This window comes from Caretta caretta, chromosome 3 (genome assembly GCF_965140235.1).
Source record: "Caretta caretta isolate rCarCar2 chromosome 3, rCarCar1.hap1, whole genome shotgun sequence".
Classification (NCBI taxonomy): Eukaryota; Metazoa; Chordata; order Testudines; family Cheloniidae; genus Caretta; species Caretta caretta.
The window spans coordinates 60,654,411-60,679,553 of NC_134208.1; the positions used below are offsets into that span (position 1 = coordinate 60,654,411).

Below are 25,143 nucleotides of genomic sequence, written 5' to 3' on the forward strand. Positions count from 1 at the left end.
AAAAAAATCCTAGTTTGCAAATGTGTTTGGAGGCACCACAGCTTTTCCCTGTGAACTGTGTCCATTGTAAGGTACAGTATGCATTTTAGACACACATTGTTTTCCCATCCATTCTTGTGCCATTCTTCAGATATACAGGTGATAACTCCTGGGGGCTGGGCCAAGTATGCAGACATCTCAGGTACTCCCTTAGCTTATGAAAACTGGAAGTCTTCGTTGCTAGAGTCCCTTGCAGAGCCAACAAGAGAAGAGGGAATTCTTGTTTAGTTCCCATATAAAAATATGGAATTTTAAGTTATTTAGGATACTTATTGATGAATTAAGTGGAAACAAGTCACCGGTGCTAGATATTGCGCAGTAAAGTTCTGTAGCAGCTTAAGAATTAAGCGACCCTTCTGATATCAAAAATGTGTAGCTGACTTGGTTGGTAGATTACTATTCAGGAAGACTGTGTGAATAGCCTTATAAAAGGTGCAGTCCTGGAAATTAGATTGCTGTAATCTAGAGAACTAAGTAAATTAGTTGAAGAAAATATTAATTATAAAATGCATATGTAAGCATTACTAGTATATTAAAAATTTGGAAGGAAATAAAGGAAATGAAGGAGAACTGTAGTTATTTGGACTGTCAAATGCCTTCGGTATCATTCATATAAAAGGTACTGGGAATTTGGACAACACCCAACTTATGTATCTTTTTAACATCAAATTCTTATCGGGAGGGAGAGAGCTTCTCAGCTCCATTGCCAGGGAGTCATCAGCCTTTGTATAAAGAATAGTAGCTGGAACTGAACTTGACACACTTTGAGGTTATGCATGCGGCGAGAGAAAGGGCTTTGAGAAATTTGCTATCAATAACATACTGTCCGTTGATGAAATCTGTCATCTCATCTTCAAGATGGTACACAACCTTGGGGGTTTTCTGTACTCTTTGTTACAGTTATAAATGCCGATGACTATGGTTGGTAAAAATGCTTTGGTCTATCTGCAGAAAGAAGTCTGCACTATTCTATCAGACTCTGATATGGGCCCATGCATTTTTGATCTCTAGACTTGATTCTTATGGTTTTTTATATCCCCAAATAGCTCTGTTTAGTACTGAATGTTGCAGTTCACCTACCAAAATACATGGGCTGCTAAAAGCACATTGTCCTCGTGCTCTGCTCTCTGCATAAGCTTCCCCATGGAATATAGAATCATATTCAAGGTTTGGTCCTGATATTCTAAGATCACTGTGGGATTTGCCCAGTTTACTGGAGGAATTTAGGGTATGTCTTCACTACCCACCGGATTGGCAGGCAGCAATCGATCCAGCGGGGATCGATTTATCGTGTCTAGTGTAGACACGATAAATCAATCCCTGAGCACTCTCCCGTCTACTCCTGTACTCCAGCACCGCGAGAGGCGCAAGCAGAGTTGACAGGGGAGCGGCAGCAGTTGATCTAAGCACATCGATCTAAATACATCGACTTCAGCTATGTTATTCACGTAGCTGAAGTTGCATAACTTAGATCTATTTCCCCCACTAGTGTAGACCAGGGCTAACTTATTCCAGGGAACCATGAATGCCTGTGATAGCAATGTTACACTAGAAAAATTGGAAGTCAATCTCAAGAGTGACATTCCTGAGTGCAGGAGATGGAGCTTTCATAGCAGCTACCCACAATCATGAAACTTGCTTCTAGAAAACATTGAAGTGACCACAAATCCCACTTCCTTCTGAACATGCAAAACTAATGTATTTGATTTGACTTTCCCACAGTCACTATACTTTTAAAATCACCATCTAGACTGAGGAGAGAGCTTAATTTATTATATTTAAAATAAAAATTATGAAAGAAAAAATTGGAAGGCTCATGGATCTTGATTACAAACTAAATAAAATAGAAAATTAGTATTCATGGGGTGAGAGGTAAAGGTTATCATATGTTTAAAAACTGGATAAAAGAAATCAGAGGAGGATATATGGAAAGAGGTTAGCAGTGGGGTGCTGCAATAATTTGTACATATTGAAGGTGGCAAAATGCGTTGGTACAATTATCGGTAATTCAACTATGTAATTGGGTAAGATGGCAAATGAAGTCCATTAAAGACCATTGCAAGATAATGCACATGGGAAGAAATAGTAACTGCACTGATTTACATTAATAGGCTCTAAATTAAACAAAAAATCACTGTCCCAAATTGTCTCCAATCTTGGCTCATCAGAGGACACCAAGTAGGAATGAAACAACTGGAGGGGAAGGAGAGTAGAGTAACGTGGGTGTTGTTGTAGACAGCTCACTGAAAGTATCTGGTCAATAAGCAGGTCAAGGGGGTACAGAAGAGGAGTGAAAAATGACAGTGGGATTATAATAAATTAATTATGCACCTTCACTTTGAATACTGTATTCAGGGTTCGTCACCCCATCTCAAGACAGGTATGGCAGAACTAAAAGGCTCCAGAGAAGGTCTATAAAAATGAGCAGAGTAACTGATAACATTCAAGGGCCACTGTTGTCATAAGCCTCAAAGTCTCTTATGTTGCAACTGGGTGATGAACCACCAAGTCTCACTAGCTTGGATGTATTCCAGTTCCTCCAATCCAAATTGTGACTATTGATAGCTCTGACATAAGATGGGACACTTTTAAAGCACTTGATTTTTCCATAAAAAAATAAAACATTTTTTCAGTACTCTACATGTTTAAAGAGCTGGACAGATACAGTGCTTCCAGCTCATGATTTTATTTTAAGGCTCATAATATTGGGCGGGTTTTCTTAAATCCCTAGCGCCTAGAGTCATGTGATTACATGCAAATTTCCTCTTTAAAAAAAAAAAAGATTCTAGCTCTCATGGTTGTGGCAAAAGTTTGAAAACATTAACCCTAAAGGCTCAAAGCGCAGAAAGGAAATAAAGAGCCCAAAATGTGTTTATTTTTAAAATCTAACCATTTTTAAGCTAGCTCATGTTTGTGCGGGACTTAACTCATGATTCTTGAAGACTTGGGTTTAGCAATACTGCAGTGATAGTTATTGAAAAGTAAGCTGTTACCAACAACTATCATATGCTTAGCCTAGTTAATTCGTATTTCAATTTTCATGCAACTTTCATGCATCAAGACAATACTTAGTAAACATCCTGTTTTAAGAGACTGTGTTGTTCCAAACTTTCTGAGTATGATTTTGTTCCACTCCTTTGCTTAAGCAATTGATTTTTATTGGTCCTTAGACTCAGGTCACTTCAAGCAGGTTTCATTTTTAAAAGAAAAAACTACGGTTTTGATAATGCTGTGTGGTAACTGTTGGAAATTACTGATTTTTGTTTAATAGTTGTGACATTCCCCTGGTGTTATCTGGACCGCTGATCTGCTAGGTCACTCCAATCCTCGACTCGGGGACCCAGCCTTACCCTGCTCCGCTGTGAGAACCCCCACTCCCGGGCTGTTCACGCACAGCCTCTAGCACAGGTCTCAAACATGCGGCCTGCAGGCCACATGCGGACCCCGGGGTTCTTTTCTGTGGCCCACCAGCTCCCCGTGGCCCACCCCAGCATTTACCTAGAGCGGCTCCTGCCCTGCCCCCGCTCTGCTTCAGGAAGCGTCTGGGACCTGGGGGAAGGGGAGCACAGGGGTCTGTGTGTTGCCCTGGCCGCTCCTCCAGGTACCTCCCCTGAAGCTCCCATTGGCCACGGTTCCCTGTTCCCCTGTCCCAGACACAACCCAGTTATGCCCGCTGGACGTTGCAAGCTTGTATGCGTTCATCAGTTTAACAAAGAAATTGATATACCAGGCTTGTTGTCCCAAGGGGCATCTCTGACACACTCCAAACCAAATGCACGGCTTCAGGTAGAATAACCAAACAAATATATTAAGTATAAAAGATAGATTTTAAGTGATTATAAATCAAAGCACAACGAGTTAGATTTGGTCAAATGAAATAAAAGCAAAATGCATTCTAAGCTGATCTTAACACTTTCAGTGCCCTTACAAACTTAGATGCTTCTCACCATAGGCTGGCTCGTTGCCCTTCAGCCAGGCTGTCCTCTTTGATCAGTGCTTAAGTCGCTTGGTGGTGGTGTCTATAGATGGAGGTGGAAGAGAGAGTGCATAGAAAATGTTTCTCCCTTTTATCATGTTCTTTCTTCCCTCTTGGTTTTGCCCCTCCCCCTTCAGAGTCAGGTGAGCATTACCTCATCATAGTCCCAAACTGACCAAGGGAAAGGGGGTGACTCTTTCAAAGGTCCAACAGATCCTTTGCTGCTCCCTAGGCCAGTGTCCTTTGTTCCTGTGAGGCTGGGCTGGGTTTGTTCCATACGTGCCCTGATGAGGTGTGAACTACCCCTCTCGTCTTGGAGAGTTTTGCCTGGGCCCCTGCTCCTGGAGAATTTTTGCCTGGGTTTGTTTTAAGTCATGAGGACACATTTTCAGCCTCATAACTATATACATGGAATTACAACTTATAACATTACTATAACAGCAATACCAAGTGCATCATGAGCCTTCCAAAGACACCCGGCATAATAAACTTTGCATTGGATACCACACAATCATATTATAAGGATGAACATGGGGGTACAGGGTGTTTTCCGCAAGGTACAGAGCGTCACAATGGTGTCTACTAAACGAATTAGCTACACCTTACAGCACTCTTTGAGGCACACAAATATTACTAAAAATGTGAAACAGAGGCACAATGACTTGCCCGTGGCTTAAAAGAGAATCTGTGACTAAAATAGGATGGCAGGTCCTGAATGCTCTTAAGGCAGGGTTGGCTCTACATGTTTTGTGTCACGGAGTAGAAAATGTTTTCATCTCCCCCACTCACCTAGAAAAAGGGAAAGTGGGGATTTGTAGCTCCGCAATGAGATCATTTGGCACCTCAAACACTGGTTTGCTGCCCTGCCCTACTAATCTACACAAAACTAGTATCCCAAAAAGTGATCTTGAATTAAACAGAAAAACAAGTTACTGTCCACTATGTGCAAGTAGGGCAGGAAGGGACCCATGGATGGGAGTTTAGCTGTGGTCAGGATGTGGCTAATATGGAAATTGTGCTGGTCTGTAGTTCCGTTTCTGTTTCAGTGAGACAGGATTACTCCTCTGCTGAAAGCTATAGAATCATAGAGATGTAGTGCTGGAAGTGACCTAGAGAGGTCACCTAGTCATCTCCCCATGCTCAGGCCAAAACCCTGTCTGTATGGATAGAGGGTTTTTTCTAGCTTGTTGCTGTGGAGATGCCCAACCTTATGCTTCAACAGACATGCAGATGTCAACTGTTCTGGCTTGGCTCAAACACTTCTGACTGTCCCAGGCAGATTTTGCACATAAAATGGTCATATTTTGGATATCCTAGAGACTGAGGTGCTGTAAGTGATTTTTGTCCAGCCTCCATCTGTACTTTGACATTACTACTTCTCTTTTCTGCCATCAGAATAGAGTATGTATTCCATCAGTCCTCCCATGGAGAATTATGTGCTGGTGAATATATTTTGGCCAGTGTCCCTCTTTCAGGATAGCTTAGAACATTATGATCAACTTTTGTCTTCTGCCATCAATATATTGGATCTTAAGTGTCTTGTTTCTTAATATAATGGAGTATAAAAAAGCTTAGTTAAATCCCAGACAGCAGAATTATTTTTTCATGGTTGACAGTGTGGTGAATCTGGGCTGTATTTGTTTGGCGGGATTCAGGTATAAACTTTTCTAATTTTGTGAACAAGATTTAATTGATTGGATTCGGACTTCATACCTTGGTTTTTCAGAGCCAGGTCTATATATTTAGAGATGGTAGTTTTCTTTCAATTTTGGGTGGTCTAAATGTGATGGGAAACTTTGGTCTGCAACCTGTGTATTGGACCCATATCTTTTCATGAGTAGAATAATCAGCTGGGGGTTACTGTGGTGTTTGAGATCAGAGCTGGTTAGAATAACTAATAATTGTGAACATTTTTTTAAAAACTTTTTTTGTTTTGTTTTTTGGCCAAAGTTTAGTTTTTTGTCAAGTTCAGGCTAGCTCTAGTTGAGATCATTAATGTATCTTTACAGGAGGGCATTGCTCTTCTTTCAAGGGAACAGTCATTGAATCAGTCCTGATAATCTCTGGATGCTGATTATTTCACCAATTTATGTCCCTTTCTTAAACTTTCTCTTTAGGCTGTGACAAGAAACATTGGTAGTATCTGGAGACCTCTGATTTGGTTGATACTTCCCACTCTGGCTTTCAACCTGGGTATAGGACAGAAATTGCAATAACCTTTTTGGTGTCTGATCTCCTTGCAGTGGACAGAGGTTAAATGTCCATACTGTTTATTTGAGGACTGTCAGTAGCCTGTGATACTGTTGACCACTAGGTTTAGTTGATTTGGTCGTGTGCCCTTGCTTGAATAGGTATATTTATTATTAATTAATTTATTATTTATTTATTTACTATTAATTAAATACCAGTGCCCTTCGGTAGTTCCATGTGTCCTCTGACAGAGATCCCAGAAAGTGGTGTTGGGTAATGGGTTGTGGGCCCTAAAAGTTCTGTGCTGTACGGTGTCACAGATTTTTATTCTGTCACTGATTCTATTCAACATATATTCCGAGGAAGATAGTGAGACAATTTGGGCTGTGATGCATTTGGTACTCAGACGACATGTAGGTCTGTCTTGTATCAAACTCAGATTGTGAAGTTTTTGCTTTAGTGGTTCACCAAGGTAGAGACATGAATGAAAATTAGCTGGCTGAAGGTCAGTGTGGATAATGCAAATGAGTTGAGGGAAGCACATAGAGAATATGATGGATGGTGTTAGCACCAGTTACTGAAAATTTTTCTCTTCAGTAATTTTTTTGAAACTGATAACTTGGGAGGTTTTTTTGGCTCACCTGTTCCTTGTTGATTTCCAGATATTTTAAACCACCATTTTTATCTGAGTCTGGCAAGGTGCTTATGATTTTATTTGTTTGTTTTTCCTTGTGTGTGGACTTTGCTACATCATTGTGACCTTTCCCATGAATTACTGGGTGCTTTCTACAGGTGACTCTTCAAGGCTCCTAAGAACCTAAACCTGGCATATAATATAACATCTTCCCATGCTATGGTTTCATGTACCTGAAGGAGAATGTACTGCATCAGTCTCTTGAAAAACTGCACTGGTGCCTATTTTATTTTCAGGTGCAAATAAAGATGTTGACACTGATCTGTAAAGCACTAAAGGGCTTGTTTCCTGATTATTTGAAAAATTACTTCTCATCCATACTCTCATAGCTACATAGATATGCAAAAAGAACAGGAGTACTTGTGGCACCTTAGAGACTAACAAATTTATTTGAACATAAGCTTTCGTGGCCTACAGCCCACTTCATCAGATGCATAGAATGGAACATATAGTAAGAAGATATATATACATACAGAGAACATTAAAAGGTGGACCTTGCCATACCAACTCTAAGAGGCTAATTAATTAAGATGAGCTATTATCAGCGGGGCGGGAGACAAGGAGGACTTTTGTAGTGACAATCAAGATGGCCCATTTCAGACAGTTGACAAAAAGGTGTGAGGATACTTAACATGGGGAAATAGATTCAATTTGTGTAATGACCCAGCCACTCCCAGTCTCTATTCAAGCCCAAGTTAATGGTATCTAGTTTGCAAATTAATTCCAGTTCAGTTTCTCATTTGAGTCTGGTTTTGAAGCTTTTCTGTTGCAAAATTGCCACCTTTAAGTCTGTTACTGAGTGACCAGAGAGGTTGAAGCGTTCTCCTACTGGTTTTTGAATGTTATGATTCCGGATGTCAGATTTGTGTTCATTTATTCTTTTTTGTAGAGACTGTCAGGTTTGGCCAATGTACATGGCAGAGGAGAGAGACTCCAATGAGAAACTGCTGAACTGTATGTATATATATCTTCTTACTATATGTTCCATTCTATGCATCTGATGAAGTGGGCTGTAGCCCACAAAAACTTAGGCTCAAATAAATTTGTTAGTTTCTAAGGTGCCACAAGTACTCCTGTTCTTTTTGCGGATACAGACTAACACGGCTGCTACTCTGAAACCTGTCACTATGCATAGATATGGTTATACTGTAGTCCCCTTGTTTGAATGGCTGGGGACTGCAGGTAGGATTTCCTCACTTGGGAAATCTTGGCAGTGGAATCTGCTTCTGCACTTAGTGTGTCAGAGCTGGTGTGTGTGGATTTGGGAAGACTTAGGTGTTGAATTGTTTCAGTTGTTTATATATTTTGTCCAGTGCCCACAGAAATTGATGGGCATTTCTTTAAAAAGAAAATAAACAAATTAGTTCCTCCATTAAGTTATCTGAAGATAAGCAATGGCTAGGCAATCGGATGTATTGGATGCGGAAATTACATATACTTTCTTTACAATAGAAGAGTATTACATTTAGAATACAAATATATGTGGACAGTTAAGGGGCACCTCTGAAAAAGACTTGAAGAAATCAGGGAGAGAGATTCTAATTCTTTGAGAAACATTTGTCCACTCCTGGCCTATGTCTATATTGGGCAAATATGTCATGTTAGAAAAAAGTGGTGGTCTTAGCATATGTGCCACGTGCCTCAAGTGGCACGTGACCAGGATTCATCACTGAATTTAGTCCACTGATTGGATCATTATCTTCCCCGGCTCAGGCCGGGTACTGAGGGGGAATGTGACGTGAATGCTGATCCCTGCCCCCAGAAACACGTATTGATCAACACCACTTAACATGAAGTTAAACGCAATTTTGTCCTCAATGTGAACAAGACCAGTCAAGCTTATGTGTGTGCTGATTCTGGTGTTGTGTCACCAGCATTCTCCATGGGGAAGACTGATGCAACTAAATCATCGCTGACAAAACAAATATCCTCATTTTTCTTAACTGCTACTTTTTTAAAAGATATGGTGATCCAGCAGATTCAGTGACCAATTCATAGGCTTTCTTCTTCTGCTATAGTTGCTTTTTGTTATCTATATTAAAATCTTAGCACCCCTTTCCCCCAATTTCCTTCTTAATGTTGCGGTAATTTATGTTCCTTGTATTGGCTTCATTAGGATTAGATTTAGAAATCCTTGAGAATTTTAATCTGATTGGCAAAGCTTGAGCGGTTGTTCAAGTTAACTGTATCGGCAATATGGGCCAATATATTGGTTTTGTCATTCTGCTTTTCTTTTTGTTCAGAGACATGTATGTCTTCTGATAATCTTCTACTATTCCCTACATAGCCTCCATATATAAGGATTTTATTTCCTTTTAATTTTGATTTTAGGCCCTTTTTGGGTAAGTTTACTTTCCTGAAATCTTCCTAAAATTTAGTGTTTCTGTACTAGTTTTTGGAACCTTTCCTTCCTTGAGGATGCTGAACTTAATCTTATTGTTATCACTATTAGCAGCTCAGCTATTGTTATTTCTTGACCAACTCCTGCAGGTCCTTGGTCTGTGTCCCTGCGTGGGTGCATCTGCCATTGCCACCCATGTAGGGAGAAGTGAGCTGTGTGCCGTATACTCCCTTCTGAAGGCTGGACTATCAGTCACAGAGTGACTCTGCTCCTGAGTATGTCTACGTTGCAATCAGAGGTGTCATTGTAGCAAGCGGAGACCTATCCAGGCTAGCTTTAATCTAGCTAAATTGGGTACCAATAATAATTAAGCTGCGGCAAAAGAATTGTCACAATAAGAGGTGATGCAATTTTAGACTCAGTTTTGGTAAGCACTGAACATCAGAGAAGAGCTGGTTATAGGAGATAACCTTGGATCAAGTGATCATGAGTCAATTAGGTTTAAATTAAATGGAAGTATAATGAAAACAAGGGTTGTTGTTTTTTATTTCAAAAGTGCAGACTTTGCGAAATTAAGGGATTTAGTTAAAGACGTCAACCAACCTGAAGAACTCAAGGACTTAAATGTGGAGGAGGCTTGGAATTTCTTCATATCAACTATACAAAAACCACCTGAAATTTGCATTCCAAGCAAGAGGGAAAAAAACTTGTAAGGAAAGGCTCCAACCACAGCCAGATGAATAACCACCTCAACAAGGTTATTGTAAAGAGTAAGCAAAGAGCCAGTAGGAAATGGAAAAAGGCTCAATCAGCAAGAAAGTTATTTTCTTAATTAAAAAAATGTAAGAATAAAGTGGGATATGATAGAAGTCAAGCTGAATTAGCTCTTAACAGGAAATTAAAATAAAGAACAAGGGTTTTTCAGTTCTATAAATAAAAAGAGAATAAGGAAGGATGAGGTTGGGCCATTATGCAAAGTGGGTGGGAAGGAGATTAAAGATAATCTAGGTGTGGCTTAAAACCTAAATTAATACTTTGTCTCAGTTTTCAATAAGGATGATAATATGGATGAGGGCAGTACCTCCGATGGAAATGAGTGTCTAGAAATGGAAATTAGTCCATCTGTGGTGGAAGAAAAAATTAAAGAGCTCAATATGGTCAAATTAGCGGGAGTGGGGACGGTTAGGGAATAATTTCTATCCAGAATACTGAAAGAACTGGCACATGAGACTGCTAGTCCAGCAGCAAGGATTTTTAATAACTCTGTCTGTTTGCAGTAGTACCACATGACTGACGGATAGCTAACATCATACCTATATTTGAGAAAGGGCAAAAAAGTGATGCGGGCAATTACAGACCTGCTAGTCTGACCTCAATAGTATGCAAAACTTTAGAACAAATTGTGAAGGAAAGAATAATTAAATCCATGGAAGTGAATGATGATGCAACATGGGTTTAGCAAAGGCAGATCATGCTAGACTAACCTGATGTTCTCCTCCTGATTTTTTACATAAGGGAAGTGCAGTGGATTTAATACACTTGAACTTCAATCAAGTATTTGACATGGTACCACATGGGAAATTATTACTTACATTAGAAAGATGGGGATCAATACAAGAACTGTAAAGTGGATAAGGAACTGGCTAAAGGGCAGAAGGCTCTGGGTTTTGCTGAAAGGTGAATTATAGGACTTGAGGGAAGTTACTAGTGGCATTCCTCAAGGATTAGTCTTGGGACCAATCTTATTCAATATTCTTATGAAAGACCTTGATACAAAAAGTAGGAGTGTTTTAATGAAATTATTTTTGATGATACCAAGTTGGTAGGCATTATCCATACAGAGAACGACTGGAATTTGAGACCGGAAGATCTGGATGCCCTTGAAGGGTGACAGAAGTGGGATGAAAATGGGATGAATTAAATACTGCAAAGTGCAAGGTCATGCGCTTAGGATCTAATAATAAGAATTCTGCTGTAAGGTGGGGGCTTATGAGCTGGAAGAGACAGAGGAGGAAAGAGACCTGGGTGTGTGGGTCAGTCACAGGATGACTATGGGCCAGTGTGATGCGGCTATAAAAAAGGCAAATGCGATTGTGGGATCCCAGGTGAGGCATTTCAAATAGAGAGAGAGGGAGAGAGGTATTAATGTCCTTATAAAAGGCACTGCAAAGATCTCATTTGGAATAGTGTGTACAGGTCTGGTCATGCATGTTGAGGAAAGATGAATTCAGACTGGTACAGGTGCAGAGAAGAGATACTAGGATGATCAAGGAAATGAAGGGCCTGTCTTGAAAGGAGACTGGAAGAGCTTGACTTGTTTAGTCTAGCAAAAAGATGGCAGAGAGGGGATATGATTGCTCTTTAGAAATACAAGAAGGGGGGTAAATACCAGGGAGGGTGAAGAGCTATGTAAGCTAAAGGACAACGCTGGCACAAAAACTATGGATATAAACTGACCATGAATAAATTCTGGCTGGAACATAGAAGGTTTCTAACCATCAGAGAGGTGAGGGTCTGGAACAGCCTTCCAATAGGAGTTGCAGGGGGCAAATAATTATTTTTCAGCAAGAACTGGACAAACATCTGAGTGTGATTGTAAGATGGGGTAGCTTGTGATGGTAGGGAGCAGGGCCCAACAGCCCTGGAGCTCACTTCCCATTTATGCTCATAAAAGCTCATGCTTCAGGGCTTCAGCTGGCCACCTGCTGCAGTCAGGAATGTATTTTCCCCCAGGTATTCTCGGTTTTTAAAATATTTCCTTCCTCTGGAGCATCAGGGATGGCCATGGTTGGAGATAAACTTTGGATGCAGTGGGCCAAGGCTCTGAAATGGCACCAAGCATTCTCTTTCTAAGGTGGTTGGCTGGCTGATACTTGCTCAGAGTCTAACTGAGGGATGAAGAAGAAATTTCCCCCAAGGTCAGATTGGCAAGACAGGGTTTTATTTCCCCATCTTTCTCTCTAATGTGTGGATGCAGATTACTTGCCAGGATTGTCTGGCTATCTCTCACTTAATCATTTCTTTGCCATTGCAGGGGCCTCTGCAGCTGGTGAACTTTGGTCTCTCCCATTCTCTGCCTGTAACACAATAGTCTAGTCTCCTGTAGGTTCTAATACTTTGGTCTCGTTTCAGTTGTTGGGTTTAATGTGCGCTGGGTGGTGTTGGTAATCTGTGGTATGTAGAAGGTCAGACTGGATAAACAGTTCTGGCCTTAAACTCTCTAACTTTATCGGCCAGTTACCTCCAAGTATGTACCCAGGCTCCCTGTGTTGTACTCAGCTGGCTTGCTGGAGTGCATGCTGTACTATTACAGTACTACAGCCCAGGCTTCACCCTCCATTATGGTGCTGGAGCAAACTAGATTAAAGCTAGTTCAGGTATTCTACACAGGCTACAGTCACACATCCGATTTCAGTGTAGACATGCCCTGAGTAGCTTATGGTGAAGGGGTAGGTTTCTTCCCTATCCACAGAGGATTTACCCCCTTCCTGCAACAAGGTAATACGTACATGCAGCTAGGCAGAGAAGGTGTTCTTCTAGTCATTAGTGACTGGATTTGTCATGTCTTAATATATTGTCGTTAGACCTTTATATCAGTCACCAGAAAGCTCTGGGTAGGCACTCAAGTAATGTGGTGGTGTGTGTGGTTATAAAGTGGAAAGAGGCTTGGTGTAAAGGAGGCTGGACTACAGCTTCTTTCACAAAGCAGTTCAATTGTGCAGTGTACTTAAGTAGATTTCAATGAAATGGAAAATATTTTGCTCTGTTTTTCATGACTAACAAAATCGGATCAATTTAGCAAAGGTGAATTATTGCCTTTTGGTAGGGTTGCCTTTTGGCCGGGAGTCTCCTGGAATCAGAATCGATCTTCTGGTGGCTACTGAAACCAATCCAGGAGATTTTAATAGGCAGCTAAAAGTCCAGTCGGCCGTGCAGCAGGGCTAAGACAGGCTCCCTACTTGCCCTGACTCCGCGCAGCTCCCAGAAGTGACCGGAGTATCCGGCTCCTAGGCGCAGGGGCAGCCAGGGGGGTCTCTGTGCACTGCCCTTGCCCTGAGTGCTGTCTCCACAGCTCCCATTGGCTGGGAACTGCTGTTGTAGAGATTGGCAGTATTTTCCCGAAAGTACTGTAGCATGCTAATCCAGGTGAAAATTGCAGATCAGACTTTTGTACAGTTTTATAAAATGTGTGTAAAGTAGGTTCTTTAACAAAACGTAACCATGTACATTTTTTTTTACTATGTGTTGTATATACCTGCTTGTTCGTGTATCTGGATGGAATCATTGTGATGGGATACCATCTGTCCTTCAGTGCAACCAGACCAGTTTTATTTTTCAGTTGGTTTAATTAGTTAATTTGTTAGTTAATTCAGTACAGTGCCTTCATGTAGTAAGCTGATAGTTCACAGATCACTTCACACATGAGTGTTTACCTCAGACTTCTGATAACAATGTTAGAAACTGCAACACTATATGTTGCAGTTTGTAGAACTTTCACCATGTGCTAGGGTTAAGTTGGACAGAGCACTTGGTGGGAGAATGAAGGAAATCAGAAGCGAGGTTAAAAGTGATTACATTTTAATTCAGTATGGATAAGTGGTAGGATGATGTAATAACTAGAGCCGTGGAAATCTGCGTATATCTGCAGGCCATGTTTGAGGATTACAGACCGATGCGGATCCAAATTTTATATCTAGAGCCCCATAAATCTGCAGATATCTGCTTTATATCCACAGATCATGTTTGTGGATCGCAGATTGGATGTGGATACAAGTTTTGTATCTATGCAGGGTTCTAGTAGTAACTTACACAGATGGGGAGCCTTTCACCTAAGGGATTCCTTAGCACTTTACAAATTCAACATATTACAGCCTGATTTTTTAAAAGATCAATATCTTTGAAGCAGTGTCTGTGAGAGGAAGAAATAGAGCTGCTAATACTGTTGCTTTTTCACGGTCTATTTTTACCTGAGGGGAATGTTTGCATTTTTGCCATCATAGGCTGGGGCCCCAGGATGCTGAATTTTTTGCCTCAAAAGCTTCTTACTGCTGGTTGTCCATATTTAGCAGGAATCAGTTTTGGATGTCATCACTGGTGTGTAAGGTCAACTACTTTCTTGTGTGCTTATTCTGGTACCTTCTGGGTATTCGTTTTAAGCAAACAGTGCTTGTTGTTTTGTCATGCAATTGGTTTTCAGTCACAGAAAGAAAAAATTGAGGTTATCCTATATAAAAGTGTGTATAAAAATCTTTGCCTATTGCTGAAATATAGCTACTTCTGTTTAACACCTGTGTGAGCAATTCAGGACAGGAAGTGAAGAATCCGGTTCCCAGTAGAACTACCAGCAGTGGTCAATGTAATGGAAAAATGAGGGGGCAATTTTAAAAATATTACTTAAATTAATTAGAATAACTGTTAGATATGGAGTTGGATTCCGATTGAAGTGTAGAATGAATGTTAGTAAAGGAGTCAGTATTGCTAAAAAGTTAACTTTCGCTTTGGGGGGTGGGGGGAAATTGGCTGACTTGCTGCTGAATGTGTGTATAATCAAATTTTAATATAAATCTTAAAAACAGAATTTGGCAGTTAATGAAAAGGTATATTAGTGCTCAGTTCTGTACTGCATTTTAATTGTGAAAACACACCCTTAAAGGGACAATCAACTTGCATTGTTTTTTGAAACTTACACAAAAAACTTTATCAAATAGTATGATTTTTGAAATGGAATGTCCTGAAATTTTAAAAAATGTAAAAATTGAAAAGATGGTTACATTTTTTTCTCATTTCTTTGTTTTAAAATATCTTTAGGGTGAGCTTGAGAGCAGTGCCACCGAAGTTAGGGCCTATCCTTCATCTCCCCTTTCCTTTGTGTACACACCAGCTTTGCTATCTGTTTTGATTTAGCTGGTCTAGTGAAGACCTGCTAAATCAAGTGCAGAGCACTCTCCAGTCAACTCCGGTACTCCACCGTAACAAGAAGAGTAAGGTAAGTCAATGGGAGAGCATCTCCCGTTGATGCAGCGCGGAGTAGACACTGCAGTAAATTGACCTAAGCTACGTCGATTCCAGCTACATAATTCACATAGCTGGAGTAGCGTAACTTAGGTCGACTTACCCCGATAGTGTAGACAAGGCCTCAGTTTCAGTTCTGCTGCTGTTGTCACAATGTGCTTGCAGTTCTTGGGAAGGTATGCAAAATAGTGAAACTGATTAGTATCCCTACACAAAATAAATTGAAAAACGGGGGGAGGGGAGGGATGTGTTTAACATTTGTTGTAGTAATGTTATGGGTGACTTGTAACAACAACAGGGTAAAGTTTTACAATGAAATATATGATTGACAGTGTCCCTTTTTAGATATAAGTTTTCTCAGTTTTTGTATATATTGAATACAGATTGTATTTCAAAGTTTTCTATTTTAAAACCACAAAAGTATAGTTTAAAATTTTTTTGCTCAACTTGCTTTTTTCAGTGACATGTGCCAAGTGATGGAGAAGTACAAATTCAGAGTTGAGCTACTAATAGAGATGGGTGTATTACTGGTGCCCAAGATGGATAGATTAGCACAGACTTTTAGATAGTTTTCAGAGTAGCAGCCATGTTGGTCTGTATTGGCAAAAAGAAAAGGAGTACTTGTGGCACCATTTGTTAGTCTCTAAGGTGCCACAAGTACTCCTTTTCTTTTTAGATGTGAGTGTGGTTATTAAAAATGTTCATCATCTGAGTGGTCAGATAACAGGTTTCAAATATTTGTCCACTATGTTTTTAGTCATCATTGGTGTAACTATGTTAATGAATTGGATTTGTAAGTTCACAAAACATTTGAACAGTAATTTACCAATAAGACGTGAAACAGACTGCAGAGTGTATGAAAAAGCAAAAGCCTGAATAAACAAACAAACAGTCAAAGCCTGAAGATGCTAATTTGACGGATTGGGTTTCAAATTTAAGTAGAGACAATTCATAAGAAGCCTGCCTGTATCGTACGGAAACTGTAGCATTAAGAGATAATACATGTTAATTTCAAGCTGTATTTTGTTGTGCAACGTGGTTACATCTGGAATATTGGCAGTGTTCCTCTAAAAACAGGGGAAAACCTTGTTTTATATGGTTGTGTGACATATCACTAAGTACCAACGAGAGCAAGCATTTTAAAGGAAAATGATAGGCTTATGAAAATGAATGTCTGCTTATGCCTATAAATAAACATAAATGGTTAGCAGCTACACCCATAACAATTGGACTTGAGTCATAACAATTGACTCAAGACTGGCTCACAGTATCTAAAGACCTATAGAACTGTGGTATGTATTTGATCAAATTTACAGAAGTTAAAAAAAACAAAAACAAAAAAACAGGTGGCCAGGAGCCAAGTCTGGGTGAATACAGATGTTGTTCTAAGGGATTTACTGTATGTTGCTGACAACACATGACCAGGATAATCGGGTGTTGTGGACTTTATGGAATGTGGCTGAAGGTTTCAAGTAAACATAAACCAAACTTGACTGTAGAACATAAACTTTTCTGTAGCTGGATAGATGTTGAAGATTTATTCTCTGAACATGAGAGAATATAGAATTAGAGGCTTCTGTTATATTTAATACAAAAGTTTAATAATTTTTACAATAATATATATATCCCAGTAACTTCATTTTTTTTATCTTAATTCTAGATTCATACACTCTAAGCCCACATGCACACTGTCATAGTTTCAAGGTAACTGCATGTGTATTTCCACCCCCATAGTCCACTCCAGGAGTTCCCAGTCAGGTCTGAGGTCTCCAGCTGTCACCTGTGTGACTCTTGTCCCACTCCTTTCACACAGGAAGTGGTAAGGCTTCACAGCTTGCCTGACACTGATATCCACAGCAAGCCAGTCTGTGTAAAGGTCAGCCCCTGTGCATTGCTTTCTCTCTCCGAGGGCTATGAACAGTGTATCGCCAGCAGTTACAAGTTACCACGCAGCTCTTTCTAAGCAAGCACACTTCTTCCTAAGGTCAAAGCATTACAGAGACAATACACAAAAAATCCTAATAAACAGATTTAAACACACACTAAACGTATCAGGAGTCTGTCCTCAGTCTTCTGGGGTGCTTGTAGGCCAAAGTCTTCCAATCCTTCTGCCAGTGTCCTGATGGTTTGCTGGACCCCAAAGAAGGCCTTGAGTCAGTTCAAGCTCATCCTATTATGCCAAAAACCCTTTCTTTGTCTCTTTCTCTGGAAAATCCAGGTTGGATCAGTGTGTATATATAAGCCTCTGAAGGGAGCCTCTCTAGAATTCCACCCCATACGGCTAAATTCAGTGGAATTGTTTCGTCTCAGTGACTCACCTTAATTACCCCCTACTGTTTTTAGTTTCTGGAGAAGTTGTGGTAACCCTCCCCCACACGTGAACAATCATACATAGACTATTTGTAGATTTAATACAACAGGCCAGCAAAAATATTTCATGGGGTTGCAATATCTGTGTCACACACATTCTAAGATATAGATGTTAGATATCCTCTAATCTTGATAAGATTCCTCAGAGTTCAGTCTTTTTTTATAGAAACACTTTGTCTTAATTTTTAATCATTTTCCCCTTGAAAAACAATACATATTTTAAAGTGAATTCTACTTTGAGAAAAGGCTATGTATAAACAGCATCACCTTACTCCACAAATCTGTTTCCTGTGTTTTATTCAATCATATCTGCTTGCATTAGTGTGTGTTTTTTTTTTTAAAGCCACTACTGCCTGCCATGCAGAATCAGCACAGTACTGAGAGAATGAATTGTCATTGTTCTTTCTGGCTTTAATGTCAATATAGAATGACTAAGTTGCAGTTGTCTGTGCAACAATGTTGTCTTCAAATTATGCTTCAAATTATTCCTCTGCAACCACAGTGAAGATGAGTTGCACCAGATATACCTGAAAGAAAAATTTTGTCTTGCAGAGTCTCCTTATTAGAATCCAGAAAGGACATAGCCTGACTTCTAGGTCCTGGGTTGAGTTTGTAGGTTTTGCAATTAGAAGTATCACATATTTAGGGGGAAATCATTGATTTTTTAGCATGTTAACTGAGCAAAATGGATGTGGAATAAATGAGAAACATTAACAATGGCCGGGAGAGGGGAAGATGGGGATAGGTTCAGTATTTTGGAGAAAAACAAAACATGGAAGTGACTAAATATGTCAGTGACCAGCTACCCTGATTATTTTGTATGTTGTATTTCCTCTGTCCTATTTCATCTGCTCTGTGTCTTCAGATGTAAGTTGAGGGATGCCTTCCTGTGTGTCTACTATGCCCAGCACATTTTGGGCACTACTGTAGTATTACAAATTTAACTATCCTAGATACATTATATTTCAATACATCCTCTAATGGAAGTGGAATCTGAGAAATGAGACTGTTGTGCTATAATTAGGTGAAACTTTCTATATCATGAGGACACTTAGAAATACATTTGAATATAATTTCAAATACTGAGTGTAATTAAAACCAAAGAAGTATACATTTTTTAACAGTTAGCTGTTTGTGGTGATCGAATGTTTGTAAGATGTAAAGATGTTTTTTCAAAGTTATTAAAATAATTGGCTTTTAGAGCTAAATAATATTTTCATAAATATGTTCTTTGGGGCTGTGCCACTAGCCAGTGGGAGAGGACCTCCTACATATAAGTTTCTCCCTTTTTGCACATAACACAGTTATTCACAGTGGTCTCTGAATGTTATAGGTATAGAAGTTCCTCTAGCCTAGTGGTTTTCAATCTTTTTCATTTGTGGACCCCTAAAAAATTTCAGATGGAGGTACAGACCCCTTTGGAAATCTTAGACATGAAAACCACTGCTCTAATTCAAGAGGGTGGGAAGGGAAAAATTTGTGAGTTATCCTTTCATTTAAGGTGTACTTTCGTACCCTTCATGGGTGTTTTTATATGTTTATTTGAAATCTGTTTCCAGTTTAATGATTACTGGTTAGCAGGTTATTTTTGGATAATGGCCAAAGAGTAGATCATATACCAGAAGTATACTTTTACAAACTCTGAAACTCTAGAGATGACTGAAGCATATCTCTTTAATGTGTGAATGTATGTTGAGTGGAAAGGAAGAAACTGGCAACCGGAATGGATCTGTCTGTCAGACTTGGTGGAATCCACAAATCTGATTTATAATCTATATAATAGAAATTATCTAGTATTAAAGTAGTTATCCAGAATGAAGATTAATTCGGTATATAAAAATATTGTGTTGGGCCTATTCAGAAAGTCCAAATCCAGGCAAAATTCCTATTTAATTCAGTTGCTATTGTACGTGGTGAGTAACTCTGTAAATTAAGCACTTCTTTAGGTGCCTAACTTAAGGAATCCAAGTTTGAAAATTTTGGCCTTAGATATTTAGCCTTTTCAGATGCCTGTGTTTTTGCATAACAAAGGGTGCATTTTGAATTCAAGACATAATCTAAAACTGTTTCCAGAGATCATTTGGACAGAGATTACAGTCAAAGTTATTTAATCAATAAGGCGTACATATGGGTGTAACTACTTAATACTAGAAATCAGTGTTTCATGTTCTCATTTTATATACACTGTTTGGATTAAAAATAACAAATTAAAGTTTATATACAGTTGGTCAGATTTTTATACAGTTTTTTTTTTCTTACAGGAATAGTGAATAGCTCCAATGATGGAGGACGGGAAGCCTGTTTGGGCTCCCCACCCAACTGATGGGTTTCAGATGGGGAATATCGTGGATATTGGCCCTGACAGCTTAACTATTGAACCGTTAAACCAGAAAGGCAAGGTAAGAAAGGGCTTAAGGAATACTTAAAGAACTATACCATCACATAGTTCTATGCATAGAGCACAACAATGGGAGTCAATTTCGCTTTGTCTGACTTGAGCAATTCACTTAACATTTCCTTTGCCTCAGCTTCCTCAGGTACAAAGAAAAATGATTATAATATTGAATTCTGCAATACTGGCTCCCACTGGCAAGAAACACACAGTTTCTGGTTGTCAGATTTCCATGTGTCTGAAGTATCTATAGTAAGTAACTGAATATGTGTGTATCTTTCTGTGCAGTGTTACTTTTCCCATATTGAGGCTGGCTCAGGATCTGTCTTAGAGATGATGCCTCTCTAGTCACAGGTCAAGAGGTGACAGAGCAGACCTTCCTTTTCTGGGGGACATGGGTATATATCTTAGGAAGAAACCTGAATAGGAAGCTGGTCATCTTTGCTTGATAAAAATATAAGCAAAGTGTAATGCCATCTGATGTCATTCTTCATCATGCTAAGAGCCACAGATAGATACAATGGGCACCTCAGCCTGTTTACACCTTTGAGCCAGAACCAGAACTTTCAGGTTGGAGTATACTGCGTATTGTGAAATTACTCGTAAGAAGTCTGCAAATGACCTAGATAAATTATCTATATATCCTTTCTCATCTACCCTGGAAAGTTTTAATAGGGTTTTCTTGTCACTCCTATGAGCCTGGGAAAGCATTAGGCTGTTGGCTGCAGCTGGCACTGCAGGTCACCATGCCCTAAATTATTGACCATCATTCTCAGTGGCTGCTGTGGGACACAGTGCCCTAATATCCAGGTTATTGCTCCAAGCTTCTGTTGCAGGATTTTAAGCCTTGCCAGCACCACCACCTCTTCCCCTCACAGATGAAAGTAGATGCAGAGGAACCAGAAGGCCTTGAGGGGCCTCTTGGTTCACTGTTTTTCTTTCTACCACACCCTCTGCCGGCCTTCATTCTTTAAGGCTAGAAGTTTCCTCAGTGTGCACTGGTCAATATTTAACTTGGTATCATCACCAAAGTTAAATGGGAGTATTTTCCACAGGGGACAGGGACTCAGAATTTCTAATTGTGGGAGATTTTTTTTACCTGAAAGAGTGGCCTCCTCAATATGTGGACACATCACTGGCAGCCCAGTCCAGGCAGGCATTATCTGAGCCCCTGATTTGCCATGGAAACTCTCAGGTAGCCTCAGGCCAGCAAGAATGAATAAACAAACAAATGTGAATTGTTATCTGATTCCTAAGTAACTCTATGTGCTTTCACAAGCAGTACTAGCATGGGTGGACAGTATTGTGAGTATGGTGCCTCTTGGCCTAAAAATTACATGTCCTACAGACTTCTCTTTGGAAAGAGAAGAATAAAAAAGTGTCCTTCAAATATGTTTCATGCAGCTATATGGGGCTTTGGTTCTTGGGATCAAATACTCAGGGAAATCAGTTCTGAGCTATCTTAGTGGTACAATAAACTTTATGGAAAGCTGCGGCTATTCAGAGCCAACAGAAAATTCAACTTATGATCTTGACTCCTGACACACATTATGGAAAGGAATACAAGTCATGTGACAAGTTGAAGCAGTCTGTGAAGTACATAGGAGAAAATATCTCTTTGCAAGTGGTAGCAGGATCATTAGCTACTCATTATTGCCTCAGAGCTGTCTGCCAAATGGCTCTGTCTGGAGTTAGACCCTAAATTGGTGCCAGGCTCTTTCAGTTTGGGAGCAAAAGGGCTACCTATAGGTTTGATCAAATGAGCTCACTGGCACTTGTGAGGAGGGACCCTATAAAGCTGTGCAAAAATTTCAGGAGCAACTTTGTCCCATTCCCAATCTCAGCAACCTGGAAAGACCATGACATGAATGAAGTAATCCAAAATCTACTTCAGATTGGAATACTGCCACCTGCTCCCAATGCTATTTCTAGCCTCAGAGAATCGGGGACAAGCAGAGCAGAGCCCTGTCTGAAACATCTAAGTAAGTTCTGAATGGAGGCTTGTCTTCAAAGCATTCCCATTTTATTATCCTCAGGCAATTCTTGTGTTTTGCAGATGGATGGCAGCTGTTTTCTTTTCCCAACTTCAAATATTACCATACTATTTTACATGTGCTCCCAAGGTCTCTCTCCAGGATCTTGGTAGGAATTATACTGGCTTTAGAAAAGAAGAAAATTCATGTATCTCTTCCTGGACAATTTTTCTGATCTGGGCTCTGGATGACAGAGAAAACTGTAGCAAACACATGGAGTGATAAGAAAAGGAGGACTTGTGGCACCTTATAGACTAACAAATTTATTTGAGCATAAGCTTTCGTGAGCTTCAGCTCACTTCATAGGATGCGTTCAGTGGAAAATACAGTGGGGAGATTTACAAATCTGCACACACACATCCCTGGAACCCCAGCCAGAGGTATTGTGTCTGCTACCCAAGATCCATAAACCTGGAAATCCTGGACGCCCCATCATCTCAGGCATTGGCACCCTGACAGTAGGATTGTCTGGCTATGTAGACTCCCTCCTCAGACCCTACACTACCAGGACTCCCAGCTATCTTTGAGACACCGCTAACTTCCTGAGGAAACTACAATCCATCGGTGATCTTCCTGAAAACACCATCCTGGCCACTATGGATGTAGAAGCCCTCTACACCAACATTCCACACAAAGATGGACTACAAGCCATCAGTATCCCCGATAATGTCACGGCAAACCTGGTGGCTGAACTTTGTGACTTTGTCCTCACCCATAACTATTTCACATCTGGGGACAATGTAGACCTTCAAATCAGCGGCACTGCTATGGGTACCCGCATGGCCCTACAGTATGCCAACATTTTTATGGCTGACTTAGAACAATGCTTCCTCAGTTCTCATCCCCTAATGCCCCTACTCTACTTGTGCTACATTGATGACATCTTCATCATCTGGACCCATGGAAAAGAAGCCCTTGAGGAATTCCACCATGATTTCAACAATTTCCATCCCACCGTCGACCTCAGCCTGGACCAGTCCACACAAGAGATCTACTTCCTGGGCACTACGGCGCTAATAAGCGATGGTCACATAAACACCACCCTATACCGGAAACCTACTGACTGCTATGCCTACCTACGTGCCTCCAGCTTTCATCCAGACCACACCACACCACATGATCCATCGTCTACAGCCAACCTCTACGATACAACTGCATTTGCTCCAACCCCTGAGACAGAGACAAACACCTACAAGATCTCTATCAAGCATTCTTACAACTGCAATACCCACCTGCTGAAGTGAAGAAACAGATTGACAGAGCCAGAAGAGTACCCAGAAGTCACCTACTACAGGACAGGCCCAACAAAGAAAATAACAAAACACCACTAGCCATCACCTTCAGCCCCCAACTAAAACCTTTCCAACGCATCATCAAGGATCTACAACCTATCCTGAGGGACGACCCATCACTCTCACAGATCTTAGGAGACAAGCCAGTCCTTGCTTACAGACCAGCCCCCCAACCTGAAGCAAATACTCACCAGCAACCACACCCCACACAACAGAACCACTAACCCAGGAACCTATCCTTGCAACAAAGCCCGTTGCCAACTGTGTCCACATATCTGTTCAGGGGACACCATCACAGGGCCTAATCATATCAGCCACACTATCAGAGGCTCGTTCACCTGCACATCTACGAACGTGATATATGCCATCATGTGCCAGCAATGCCCCTCTGCCATGTACATTGGTCAGACTGGACCGTCTATGTAAAAGAATAAATGGACACAAATCAGACATCAAGAATTATAACATTCAAAAACCAGTTGGAGAACACTTCAATCTCTTTGGTCACTCGATTACAGACCTAAAAGTGGCAATTCTTCAACAAAAAAACTTCAAAAACAGACTCCAACGAGAGACTGCTGAATTGGAATTAATTTGCAAACTGGATACAATTAACTTAGGCTTGAATAAAGCTCTCCTGCTTGTAATAGCTCACCTTACCTGATCACTCTCGTTACAGTGTGTATGGTAACACCCATTGTTTCATGTTCTCTGTGTATATAAATCTCCCCACTGTATTTTCCACTGAATGCATCTGATGAAGTGAGCTGTAGCTCACAAAAGCTTATGCTCAAATAAATTTGTTAGTCTCTAAGGTGCCACAAGTCCTCCTTTTCTTTTTGTGAATATAGTCTAACATGGCTGCTTCTCTGAAACATGGAGTGATGTGGTTCCTGGAGTATCTTTGATTCAGGGCAAACACAAGTATATGGTGCCAGGGAAGCCAGTCATAAGCCTGAACTGAGAATGAATCTATCAGGTAAAAGATCTTATCTCAGAAGAATGTTAACAGAAGATGAAGATGGCCATAATAGAAAGTGGTGTCAAAGAGACGCAAATCTAATTCCTGTTGGTTCCTGTTGGGATTTCTGGTCTGATACACAGGCATGCTTCAGTGATCCAGAGTTCATATGATACCTATCCAGTAATTCTCTGTATCCCTTCTGTATTGCTACTTCATCCATTGGCAGATCTGTATTTTCTGCTCTTACAACTGGTGAATGCAGAGAATCATGGTTTTGGTTTTGTTTCTGTTTTACACATCTTCCCAGTTCAGTTCAGGGTATGTGTAACAGATGGAGACAGCACAGCATCCATCAGCTAGAACACAATGATTCATTGAGGCCTCAGTCCATAGCTCCTTCCATGGATAACAGACCAGTTCTGGTCATGACACCCACCCCTTGGAAAATGGACTTTCTTTCTTTAGTTATGGGGGAAAAAGCCCAGTTCTCACAGCCATGTGCTTTGAACAGGGGGTTTCCTGCTCTCTACTCCCAAGACAGACTCCTCTGCAGAGGCCATTCAGAGGCAATGGCCCTGGTAGTAGCAATTCCACTGTATCCCAACGGGAGAGCCATTCAATGCTGATGGCCTTTGAGGGTTCTGTTATGGCTTTCCAGACAGCTTCCTCACTACATGTCAAGTTCCTACTACAAAATGGCTGATATAATAATCCATGTGACTGTTACAATTACCAATAGAATTCATAAAACGAAATGGAATTCATAACTGGACCAGACAGTCTTCCCCACACCATTTCACTGCCTATCAATGGGGAGATTAACACCAAAGTTTATTGGGC

At 40.4% G+C, this 25,143-nt stretch overlaps 1 protein-coding gene across 9 annotated transcripts in view; it reads left to right on the forward strand.

Moving 5' to 3' along the window:
* MYO6 (myosin VI) overlaps nucleotides 1-25,143 on the forward strand; it is a 177,170-nt gene that overhangs the window by 23,873 nt on the left and 128,154 nt on the right. For 8 of the 9 annotated variants that reach the window (XM_048845884.2, XM_048845886.2, XM_048845888.2 and 5 more), the window contains exon 2: nucleotides 19,884-20,021. In XM_048845884.2, coding sequence (XP_048701841.2) covers nucleotides 19,902-20,021 — 120 coding nt within the window. In that variant the 5' untranslated portion in view covers nucleotides 19,884-19,901. Of the gene's footprint in view, nucleotides 1-7,788; nucleotides 7,854-19,883; nucleotides 20,022-25,143 lie in introns of those variants that run through there. The other variant, XM_048845885.2, reaches the window with a different exon arrangement.